General features: G+C 49.8%; 2 protein-coding genes across 2 annotated transcripts; both read left to right on the plus strand.

Annotated features, from left to right (window-relative positions):
* Positions 1 to 2,479: 2,479 nt before the first annotated feature.
* Positions 2,480 to 3,620, plus strand: LOC106021809 (interferon-induced transmembrane protein 2-like). The gene is made up of 2 exons (XM_040751755.1): positions 2,480 to 2,721; positions 3,260 to 3,620. The coding sequence occupies exons 1-2, from the start codon at positions 2,575 to 2,577 to the stop codon at positions 3,401 to 3,403; spliced, it is 291 nt and encodes a 96-aa protein (XP_040607689.1). The 5' UTR covers positions 2,480 to 2,574; the 3' UTR covers positions 3,404 to 3,620.
* A 4,734-nt stretch (positions 3,621 to 8,354) lies between these two features.
* LOC101840863 (interferon-induced transmembrane protein 3) lies at positions 8,355 to 9,526 on the plus strand. Its single transcript, XM_013116299.3, has 2 exons — positions 8,355 to 8,694; positions 9,225 to 9,526. Exons 1-2 carry the CDS (start codon positions 8,446 to 8,448, stop codon positions 9,384 to 9,386), a joined length of 411 nt encoding a protein of 136 aa, XP_012971753.2. The 5' UTR covers positions 8,355 to 8,445; the 3' UTR covers positions 9,387 to 9,526.
* The last annotated feature ends 2,764 nt before the right edge of the window (positions 9,527 to 12,290 follow it).

Genomic DNA, 12,290 nt, shown 5'->3' on the forward strand with positions numbered 1-12,290 from the left:
ATATAGTGGGAAGCAGCCTTGACCTCCAACATGTTTGAGTTTTTAAAGGCAAACCTTCAATTGTGATGTATACAGAATGCTGTGCCCACTCAGAGGACCCCAACACTTCAAGAAGCCTAACGACACCGAATGCAAGTACAAGAAGGTCCGTTTATTTCCAGAAAACCAGCTATCTGGGGCTCAACTCTGTCGGGAGAGTTGAAGCCCCAACCCCAAAAGCAAGGCACTTTTAAAGAAAAAAAAAGGAGGGGAGGAGTGTCCTGAGTATGTAAGTCCCAGTCCACAGGGTTCCATGGTTACAGAGATTACCATGGGATTCCACGGCCGGAGCACATCCTACAATTGTGGGCTAGGGAGCAGCTGCCAATGCTGTTGCAGCTGCTCATGGGTCTGAGCTTCTGATCACGTAACCTCACATAACTCCCCTCACTTAGTTAGGGACTTTTATTCTCCTTTGTTTTTTCCATCCATTTTCCTTAGTGTCCCAGAACACATCACAGAAAAGTAGCTGTGGGCATCTGCAGCAAGCAAGCATTGGTTACAGAAGCAGAGAGATAGCAGTTCAGTGGCCAAGCAGTTCTCATAGCCTTTAGTCAGGGACACATTGCATAGGAATTTATGGCTGGTCTAGAGACCAGCTTACCCAAGATAGTTTTAGCACTTAACATATTCTTAGGAATACTTTCATGAGATGGTATAACAGTATTCAGTAACCCTTTAACTGGGCCTTGAAGAGGAATTCTCATGGTGAGGGATTCATCCTTGCAAAGGGATTATCATTGGAAAGCTAGTCAACTTGGTGACTTCTAGTCTCCAGGATTATAAGCCTAAAGGAACCTCAATTCTTTACTATATCATTATTATACAGTTTCAGAGACTGCGCTTTAGCAATGGAAACCAGGCAGAGACAGGCAGGAGTGCCTGGAAAGCATGAGAGGAGAAAGCCAGCAGACAGGTAAGCAAGCAAGGATGCATTTCTGTTTCTGCTCTTGAGTACAGACGTGATGTCACTAACTTCTTGAGTTCCTGTCTTTACTTTTCTGAAGCAATGGTGGTAACTTGAAATTATAATCAAATAAAACGCCCTCTCCCATTTACGTTTTTTGTCAAGGTGTTTGCCACAGCACCAGAACCGAAACTAGAATACCAACTCTTCAAAATTCGGAATGTGCTTTATACTTCATGTGTCTGGTGAGTACAATTCACCACACTCAAAAGGCTCATGGTCACAGAAACCATATTGGAGAAGAGCCAAGAAAGTAGCTTCATGGAACCCAGAAGTCCAGGCTGATAGGACAGGACAAGGGGGTCCCTGGTGGCCTTGCCGTGCTGGGTACTCATGGTCTTGGGGCTTCTGGGAACACAGCAGGAGGAGCAGATAGCCTAGCCCCCTGCAGTGTGGCAGAGGGCCGAGGGTCAGGGCCAAGGCTCAGGGGTGGGGACCATTGCAGGATTCTGCTATTTAGGGGAAACAACAGCACATTCATCACTTGCAAGCATTCATTTATCTCTCTGATCTGATTTCCCCATCTTTCCGTGAGGATGTGCTGAGGCAAGAAGAAAAGACTGCAATTTCAGGAAGGCCTTGGCCAACTTAACATTGCACCTCCTGCAGCCCCACTGGGGATGGCCCAGACCCACCCACCTCTCCCCCAAAAACTCCAGGCTTTTTATACAATGATGAAGGATGAGAAGGAAAGGTAGGATTGCACAAGTATGTTAGTCTAGCACTGCAAAGAATGCCATGTGCCTGGAAAAAGTAGCCTAGTCTCCCAGCACAGCTCCTTTTCAGCCTATGGGCAGGCCTGAAAGACATCATATTGCCCAGTGGCTCTGGGACAACAAGAATGGCAGTGAGGCGGGCAGTGGTGGTACATGCCTTTAATCCCAGCACTCGGGAGGCAGAGGCAGGTGGATCTCTGTGAATTTAAGGCCACCCTGGTCTACAAGAGTTAGTTCCAGGACACCCTCCAAAGCCACAGAGAAACCCTGTCTCTAAACCCCCCCCCAAAAAAAGAATGACAGTGATCATCAGCTCTCTTCAGTACTGGTCCAAAGCACTTGTCAGACAGTAAAAGGCATGGATTTCTGCAGAGAAGGCTCCTACAGTGAAGACTAGCTTTTGGGGGGCTCTAGGGATGGCATGGTAGAGGGCTATGGGGTCCTAGCTAGGAAAATGGCTACTGTAGCTGTTGGCCTGGGCTGGGGAACAGGCTTGGAGAAAGCACCAATATTCTCATTCTAAGACGGAGGTAGAGGGTCAAGTCCTGGCTTGGGTTCCAGTACGAGAGGCTCTCCTGACCCTTGCCCTTCTAGAACCCTCCCTATCCTAGTAATCTGTTTCCACATCCCACCTGCCAGATAATTCACTGGTTTACAAACACCAAGAGCAGAAATTTCTGAAAAAGCAGAACTTTAAGAGGCTGTTGAGAAGGGGGGGGGTCATATCCTGCTTAGCCCATCCTGCAGCATCCGGACCTCACTATGCACACGGTTATATAAAGTGCTCAGGACTTCACTGTCCACACGAACTTCTAACTACCTTGAAACAAGAGCTTCCTTTAAGCACAAAACATGGTCAAAGAAGACAGCTCCAGATCCACCGTGATTAACATCAGCAGCGACAATGTCCCAAAGGATTATATTACCTGGTCCACATTTAACACAGTGTTCATGAACAGCTGTTGTCTGGGTTTCATTGCCTACGTCTTCTCTGTGAAGGTGAGTGTCATTGTGGTGGGAGTGATGGGACAGAGATATGTGTGAGATTAAAGCTCTTCCTGCCCAGAGGGTACCTCTGACGTGTACAGCCTTGTGTTTGTGCATGGGTGACACTCTGTGTTTGGTGTCCTGTATGTGTGTGCGTAGGTTGTGTATATAGCATATAGTGTAGGGGGTTTTATGTGTCTTGGAAACACTCCTAGGTAGGCAAAGGGTGAGGCTGCCTAAGGATTCTGGGTAAGACTGTCTCCACTCTAGTTTAGAGGAATGCTCCTTATTGCTTACTTTCTGGACTCCTCTTCACCATCCAGACTGGGGCACCAGTCTGTGTGAAAGTGGGGCTTACAGATAACCTCATGGTGGGGTGAGCAGACGATGCTGGGCTATGCTGGACAGTCTGAGTGTGTGAAAGGGAAGGGGTCCTTGACCTGAGGGAGGAGATTGCAGGGGATAGGAAGACAATGGGGGAACTGAGGCAGAGAAGCTGGCTCTCAGATGACTTGCTCCAAGGCCACACTGATCATTTGGTCTCTTCCAGTCCAGGGACAGGAAGATGGTGGGTGATGTGCCTGGGGCCCAAGACTATGCTACAACTGCCAAGCGACTGAACATCGCTGCTGTGGTCTTCTCCATCATCTCGTTCATTGTGCTTATCATTATAGTCAGCCAACAAAGAGGATAGGATGGGCGCACTCCACGAAGTATGTGCTCTTCGTATACAGGGTCAATGGATTAAATTCTCTCATACACTGTTTTCTTGGGGAAAGTGTGCAAGTGCTCCACCCTTCCCAGCTGTCCCTTATCCTGGCTAGAGGTCCTGACCTGTCACTGCCCCTCACGTGATTGCTATCCTCACACCTCTGTTCACACTGGGGTCAATAAAACGCTTGTGGTAGCAACTGTGTGGTGACTCTGTGCTGGTCCTGTGCTGCACTTACTCAGGGTTTCCCTGGTTTCCTTCCTGTCTAGGAGGAACTGTGGGGGGCATAGGGCAGGGCACTCGCAGCTCGGAAGGGTTCTGGCCTCTTGCTGGAGACAGCAGCTGACAAGCATCCCGCAAAGGTCCTCTCTTACTTAGCAGGCACAGGCAAGTAGTAAACTAAGCATTGTCTATCTCTGCCTCCACATACCCAGACCACCCGGGAAGGATGCAAAGCCAGAAGCTAGGGAGTCCTCATTCCAGGGATAAAGGGCCTGTCCAGGGTCCTCCCATTTCAGGAGGAAGAAGCCTCAACCTAGACAAACTGTGTCCAGGATTTCTGTGGTGGCCTCTGGCTTGGATTCTGGGTAGACTGTTTACACCACCCGCTCGATGCAATGACCCTTACCTTCTCAAACACTTCTCACAGGTCAGGGGGTGGACAGGAAGTGTTCACTGCCAGGCGCCACCTGCTGATGGCGGAGCACATTATCACTCTGTGGGTCTTCTGATCTGATGCGGGGAGGGCAGGACTTCACTAGTCTTGGCACCCTTCACCATCAGTCTGTACTTGAAATTCACCTCTCCTCTTCCTGGATTCCCTTGGTGCCTCATTTTGGGCACCCCAAGATTACAAGTCTTGGACAGGCAGTGGTGGCACATGCCTTTAATCCCAGCACTCAGGAGGCAGAAGCAGGTAGATCTCTATGTTTTTGAGACCAGCCTGGGCTACAAGAGCCAGTTCCAGGAAAGGATCCAAAGCCACACAGAGAAACCCAGTCTCCAAAAATCAACCAGCCAACAAACAAACAAAGATTACAAGTCTTTGGAGCCCCTGGTGGCACTGTCTTTCTGTGTTGGTACTTGGATTCTAGTGCTGGGTTCTGACCACCTTGTGATGCTAAGCAGGGCTAGAGATGCCCTCTTCACCAAGGTCCAGGGCTTTGGAACCGAATCACTTCCTTCACTGGGAGCTGAGTTTGTCTTAGGAAGACAGGAACACTAATAGTAGTGAAGACAGAGGGTCCCACTGGGAGAGCGGTTATCATACTGGAGGAGAGTGAGTGACTCAGCCAGACTAGGTCTTAGGGAGAAATTAAAGCCTGTTCAGTTTGCACCAGCCAAGGAAAAAGAGTTTCTGAGAAGGACCCAGTGTGACATCTCCACTAAAACTCATGGCTCTGGGCCTTCAGAGTACTCAACCTCAGACCCAGGTCATGACTGAATGAAGGTAGTGACTTCAAGACAAGGAACATAGTCCCTATGGTTACACTTCAGGCCTTCTTAATGCTGCATATGAGCAATGCTTGGGCAACTACCCCAAGGGCATGGAAACCTCAGACGTGTTAGGCACTGTTGGGCACAGGAGCCAGGCAGTGATCTCCAGACTGAACACCATTCTAACCACTTGTCTCAGGAGGAACATGTGGGGCTGGATATGGCTAGTGTTTACTATAACCCATGAGTGACGCCACAGTAGGGCTGCTCAGCCACAGAGAGTCCCCATGCCCACTTCCCACTCACCAATGTATAATTGGAACAGAAGCAATGGAAGTTGTTATAAATTCCCTGATGGGAGATGCCATTCTGTAAATCTGTCTCTTATTGGTTGTTGAATAAAGCACTGTTGGCCAATAGGGAAGCAAGATAGGTGGGACTAGGAGTCGAGGAGGACTCTGGGAAGGAGAAACACAGGGAGTCATCATGTAGCTGCCATAGGGGTAAGAAGTCCGGACCCTTTTCTCTGGTAAGAGAAATATTTAGATTAACAATTATGGAGTAAATACTTAAGTCAGAACAAGCAAGGCCAACAGCTTCATAATTAATACAGCGTCTTGTGTGTTGTTTGGGGACTACCACGAGGCAGAGCCCAGGCCACTGGCAAGGAAAAGGCCTCAACAATTCCCATTGTGTTGGTGACCTGTAGTACAGGGTAGGGTGGTCAGCTTGCTGGGGAGACTCCAAGTTGCTCCCTAGCCAAAGCCAGAGAGTAAACAAAGCAATGTCTCCTCCTGAGAAGAAAGCTGAGAACCCCAGCCCCCCCCACCTATACTAAGCAGGGTTGCTGGTCCCACCCATTTTCCTCAACTGTGTGGCGGCTACAAGACAAAGGGTCTCTGTTAGGAGACAATGGACTCCTGCAGACCCACCAATAGGAGTCCAGTTAGAGAAGAGTTCCACATAGAGGATGCTGTGGGTCTGAAATGTACAGGGACACGAAACCAGAAAACGTGGCCTCTCAATTCCATCTCTACTAAAGGACACCGGCTAGACATATGCCTGGTGAGCAGAGTTAGGACAGAACCTAACAGATTAAGCGTCAACAATTTGTGTATCATGTCAGAAATGGGTCATTCAAGATGGAGCAAAAGGCTGACCCTGGCCCTTGATCTTCCAGCTGTGTTTGTCAATCCCTGTCCCTCTGATGACCTTTGGGGCAGCAAAGATTGCCCATAGGACCAAATGAAGAAGATGGAAAAATCCAAGGATGGCTTCTCAAGGAATGTGCCACATGGGAAAGAGCAAGACAGACAGGAAGAGGCCTCTATCCAGCCCACTTGGGGGGGGGGCATGAAGACACAGAACATACATGCAGGACTGGGTATAACTCCCCACCTCTGTGAACAGGGAGATAGATGTGAGGGCCTGGATATAGCAATACCCTCACAGCTCACCCAGCCACCAGGAGAGAGGAAATAGGGTCCTAGTGACTGAGGATGGCAGAGAAGTGGCCCCAAAGTTTGAGATGACCATTAACTTTCAGTATAGTCTCTGTCATGGCTGGGGATAGGAAGACAATGGGGGAACTGAGGCAGAGAAGCTGGCTCTCAGATGACTTGCTCCAAGGCCACACTGATCATTTGGTCTCTTCCAGTCCAGGGACAGGAAGATGGTGGGTGATGTGCCTGGGGCCCAAGACTATGCTACAACTGCCAAGCGACTGAACATCGCTGCTGTGGTCTTCTCCATCATCTCGTTCATTGTGCTTATCATTATAGTCAGCCAACAAAGAGGATAGGATGGGCGCACTCCACGAAGTATGTGCTCTTCGTATACAGGGTCTGGGAGCAAATGTGTTTGACTTCAGGAATAGTGTGAGACCATAGTAAACAGAGCTATGGTTGAAATTAAATATTGCTGACTATAAAAGAAAAGTTTTACTGCTGGGTGGTGGTGGCGCACACCTTTTATATCAGCACTCTGGAGGCAGAGGCAGGTAGATCTCTATGAGTTCAAGGACAGCCTGGTCTACAGAGTGATTTCCAGGACAGGCTTCAAAGCTACATTATGAAACCCTGTCTCGAAAAATCAATCAACCAACCAACCAACAAACAAATAAATAAAAATTTATATCAAAACCCAACATTCCTGAAGCCAGACTGTTGTGACCACAGGACAACACTTGATGTCATTTACAAGCTCAGGGGTTAGTCATATTACTTCAACACCCACAAGGCTGAAAGGCAACAGGAAAGTAAACTGCTGGCCATCAGCTCAAACTTTCCCCTCATGGATGTGTGAGGAGTAGTAGGCCTTGTTGGAGAATTTTTTCCCCACAGGACACAAAGGAATAGCATGTCAGAATCCAATGGAACCAGCACTCTCAGGCTCCAGTCCGAGTCTCCGCACCCAGACCAAAGCCCCATTCTGGACTTGGTGGCACTTAGCCTAAGGCAGAGAGGGCAGGAGCCTCTGTGAAGGAGCAGCAGATGAGCACATGGATATCACACTACCTGTTCTAACAGGCAGGACTCTGTCAGGGAAGGTGATTAAGCCAGCATCAGCTAACAGGGTTGCAAAGGGGTGACTGTAGGAGGTGCTGGTGTCCCTGCGGGGGAACTCAAGGAAGACAATGAATGATAAGACTAGAACCTGGCAACTGAAGAAGCCACAAACCCCAAGACCCAGAGCTCTAGGAGGGGTGGGTGCTGCAAGGCACACTGAGGCAGGTCTGGTAGCCTGGTCCTCACAGTGCCACCAAGATAGAAAGTGGGTACAACTCCTAACAGCAGAGGCCAGGCCAGGCCTCCCTTCTGTGAGGGAAGGGTAGAAACTGAAACCCTTCAGCATGATCCCGAGTGGCTTTTGGTGCCGTAGCCCTTACCCCACCATGTACTTGAGAGGGCTTTTCTGGCACAGTGAAAGTCCTTAGTGACCATTCCACTAGCACTAATACATTGTGATCGGGATGGAGCAAAAGGGAGTTGGAGTAGCACAAATATGCTAGCCCTGGACCATGAGGTCATAGCCATGTGACCTGGGATCATTCAGTCCTAACACCAAAGTCCAGTACTGACCACACTTAGGGCACTAGGTCTTAGTAAAAGGAGACACAGACCAGTACAGTTCATCCCAACCTCTACCTGCAGCAAAGTCAGTAGAACTGGCCTCCATAGTGGGTATGGTGGGGTCGGTGGGCACCCTTTATTGCTGGGAGAGGGGAGGGCTATGTGGGGCCTCGCTGGGACCTTTGTCAGGCCAGTGAGGTTCTGCAGCTGTTAGCCTGAGCTTAGAAGACTCCAGGACCCCCTCACTCATAAACAGTGAAGTTTAGGCCCTGGGACAAGTCCTGACTTGGGTTCCTGGACAGGAAGCTCCCCTGATTCACAATCCCTCCTGACATCCAGCCCTGGAGTAATTTGATCCACAGGACTTTTAGATCCACGCCCCTCAGGACTCAGCCAATTCTCATTAAGCCAAAATTCAGGAAAAGGAAACTTCTGAGAAACCGAAACTGCTGGAGAAAGGGCAGACCCACAGAGCTCTTCATCCTTCGTCCCTCACTGCTGGTTCTGCTCTGCACCATGAACCATACTTCTCAAGCCTTCCTGACGGCTGCCAATGGGGGGCAGCCCCCAAACTACGAACGAATCAAGGAAGAATATGAAGTGGCTGAGCTGGGGGCATCCCACGGCTCAACCTCTGTCAGAACCACTGTGATCAACATGCCCAGAGAGGTTGCTGTGCCTGACCATGTGGTCTGGTCTCTGTTCAACACGCTCTTCTTGAACTTCTGCTGCCTGGGCTTCATTGCCTATGCCTACTCCGTGAAGGTGAGTGTGGTGGAGGAGGGAGTGTCAGTGTAAGAAGGGGTGTGGGAGCCTGGAGCTCATCGACTCAGATGGCACCTGGGTGTGTGTGTGTGAGGGGTCCTTTGTTTAAAATGTTTGTGTGCAATCTACTTCTGTGTTGTGTATGCATGCTGCGTGTGTATGTGTGTGTCTGTGTGTGAGTGTGTGTCTGTGTGTACTGGCTTGAAGACTCTCTAGGGCAGATATGGGGTGAGGCTGCCTGGGGATCCTGGAGTCAAGACTGTCCCAATGTAGTCTAGAGGAATACCTAGAGTACCCCTTCACCTTGCACACTGGGATGCTAGCCTGTTTGGAAAATGCCCAGGAGATCCATGGGAACAACACTCTGTGGTGGGGTGAGCAGCAAATCCTAGGGCCTCCTGCATAATCGGAGTACATACAACGTTCTTGACCTAAGTGGGAGAGATGCAGTCCACAGGGAGGGTGATGAGAAAGTTGTCGGGGCATTAGCCCATAAGCTCCAGGGCCACTGACCACCTGCTCTGCTCTAGTCCAGGGACAGGAAGATGGTGGGAGATGTGACTGGAGCCCAGGCCTACGCCTCCACTGCCAAGTGCCTCAACATCAGCGCCCTGGTCCTCAGCATCCTCCTGGTTGTCATTACCGTAATTGCTGTCGTCTCCATTGTTTTTTCTGCTCGTCTTTACACTTAATAGAGGACTCTGGCTTTTGGTCCTGACGTGTGCTGCCACCACCCACAGCTGCCTTCCTCCTTGTTCCTTTACTCCTCCCTATACGCAGATACAACACTCACACATCTGTCCATAGTGGATTCAATAAAGTACACATGGTAGTTATTGTGCTTTGACTGGTCATATTCAGCTCGCCCCTCAGTCTTCCTCTTTCTGAGGTGAGCCGATTGGTTATTCTCAATTTGGCAGGTTATCTGGCTCACTGCTGTGGACATTTGCTGGCCAAAGTCCTGGATGGTATTTGGCTGCTCCAGGCAGGGAGAACTTGAACTTCATCCAGCCCCTGGCCCCATGTTCCTATGGCAACCGGCCCAGTTCAGAAGTGGAGGACCACCAGGCTAGGGTCCTTTCCTTTCAGGAAGAAGAAAACTGACCCAGACAAGACATGTCACGGGTTCCATTGGTGCGCTCCAGGTGGATCACTGGGCTCACCCAGCCCAGGATTTGCTGGATGTCTGGTGGGATCCTGGTGTCCCCTGCTGGTCCCATAGCAGAGCAGCAGTTCATTCTAAGTGCTGGAATCTGGACAGACCCTAAACAAGGTTCATATTTTCTGCCCTGGTGCCCCCTGCTGGCGTTCTGAGGATACGGCGATCACGTGACCCGGCGGGTACTCCCCCACATCCCAGTAAGGGTGAGTTCTGAACCCCCCTCCTCTGCCAGGGTATGCACGACTCACTTCTTGGTTCCCGGTGGCCCTTGTACCCACGTTTCCACTTCACTTAGGTGCACTGGTTTTATGAATCTTCTGGGGGTGGGCGCTCACCCTTGTTGGTTTCCAAGAGCACTTATTTCGGGTTCCCAGAGGCAAGCACCTTAAGAGTTGCCGAGTCTTCTCCTAGTGTTTTTGGACTCTGCCTGTCCTGTCCTCCTGCTCCTGGCCTCCTAAATCGTTGTGGTTGGTTTCAATGTAGCCAAGCGCAGCGGGTCTGAAGCGCCTTGGGTGCCAGTGAGGGAGGCGCTGTAATGGTTGCAGTCAGGAGTGGAACAGGGTCTGCAAGTTCTAACTGGTTTGGGCTTCCCGTCCAGGATGGCAGAGACCCCACAGCAGGTCAGGACCCCAACTTGCCCTCCAGCGCAGACTCTGATGGAGCTGACCTGCCCTGCAGGGAATTTAACCACTAAAGAGGGAAACAAAAGAAGCGTGCCTAAAGGCAACTGCTTGGGAAGTGCTGCGGGACTATTCGACCTCACTGGATGTCTGGCTCACCTGGAGAGTGTGTGGAAAGAAAAGTCTGGAACTAGCTCTGAGGTGTGGGCTCCTCTGCTGCGGGCGCCCTACCCACTCCCCGAGCAGTTTTTGTTTTCCAGCAAGCACTGTTATGAAGGGATTTTGTTTTACTGGGGATTGGCTGAGTACTGAAGGGGTACAGAGGAAGCAGAATAGAGGACAATTAGAAGGACTCGGGAAGGAAGGAAGCCCACCCGGGGAGCTAGTTTGTCTTCTTCACTGACTGAGAGTTAAGAAACTCCATTAAGAGCAGATTGGTGGTGGTGCATGCCTTTAATCCCAGCAATCGGGAGGCAAAGGCAGGCAGGGTCTCCCTGTGACTGCCAGTCCAGCTTGGTCTACAACAGCTAGTTCCAAGACAGCCTCCAAAGCCACAGAGAAACCCTGTCTCAAACAAACAAACTAGACACTTAATAAGGACAAAATTGGCTACAGGACTTTTTTTTTTTTTTTTTTTTTGCCTTCAGAGGGTTTTTCTGTGTAGCCCTGGCTGTCTCACTGTCCTGGAACTCACTCTGTAGACCTGGCTGGTCTCGAACTCACAGAAATCGCCTGCCTTTGTCTCCTGGGATTAAACACTTTCTTTGGTAAATTGCTTTGGTCATAGAGTCTTATCCCAGCAATAACAAAGTAACTAAGACACTCCCCAAGTTGCTTTGGGTCATGTTTATCTCAACTAGGACAGACACACACAGACACACAGACACACGCCTATAGAAGCAAAGCCTATAGAACAACCACACAGGAAACGCCATGTCTGTCCTGGCAGGAGCAATGAGGGAGCTGAGTGACTGCCAGAATGAAGGAAAGTTCCTTTGTGATGAAGGGCACAACAAATCATTTGGCACTTTAACCTGTTCAATAACTTCTCATGGACCCCAAATTCCATGTCACTGCATGGCAGAATGGATGAAGGAGAGGTTGAGAACATGACTGCAGGGCCTGCTGTTCTCCTGATGTACCACCGCCCTAACCACCAGAGTTGCTAGAGTGGGATCATCTATGCTTCCTGCTGTTCTCCTGATGTACCACCAATCCCTAGAGTGGGATCATCTATGCTTCCTGGCATCTGTCTGAGCACTGTCCACTTCCAGCGCAGCCGTGACATCCTGGAGGGGTAGTCAGTTTGCTTTTGAAACCCTGAGGGTGGAAGGTAGGAACAAGAGACAGAATCCACATTGTTTTGATGCTGTTTCCTTGGCATCTGCTTGAGTCAGTTCTGTCCAAGCCTTGAAGGATGCCTCATGCACCTTGATGAAGGCAACTTTTAGAAAGAAGGATTTATCTGGCGTACGGTTCCAGAGGTTAAGAACATTCAGGACTCTACTATGAAGTGTGGCAGCAAGCTGCAGACATATTGGCTGGAGCAGAAGTTGAGACTTCAAAGCTTGGCCCCAACCCATACTTCCTCTAAAAGGCCACACCCCCTACGCCTTCCGGTCAGCCACAAACTAGGGATCAATTATTCAAAAGTTTGAGAAAAGGGGCACATTCTCATTCATACTACAGGAGCTTCACTCCCTATGAAGTAGGAGGCTTGCTAGGCTCAAGAAAGCTGGTGCATTAAAATTTACTTATTCAGTTGGCAACCTGTCTTTCAGGTGACACCACACATATGACCCACGAGATAGGTC

Source organism: Mesocricetus auratus, unplaced genomic scaffold (genome assembly GCF_017639785.1).
Source record: "Mesocricetus auratus isolate SY011 unplaced genomic scaffold, BCM_Maur_2.0 Super-Scaffold_4256, whole genome shotgun sequence".
NCBI lineage: Eukaryota > Metazoa > Chordata > Mammalia > Rodentia > Cricetidae > Mesocricetus > Mesocricetus auratus.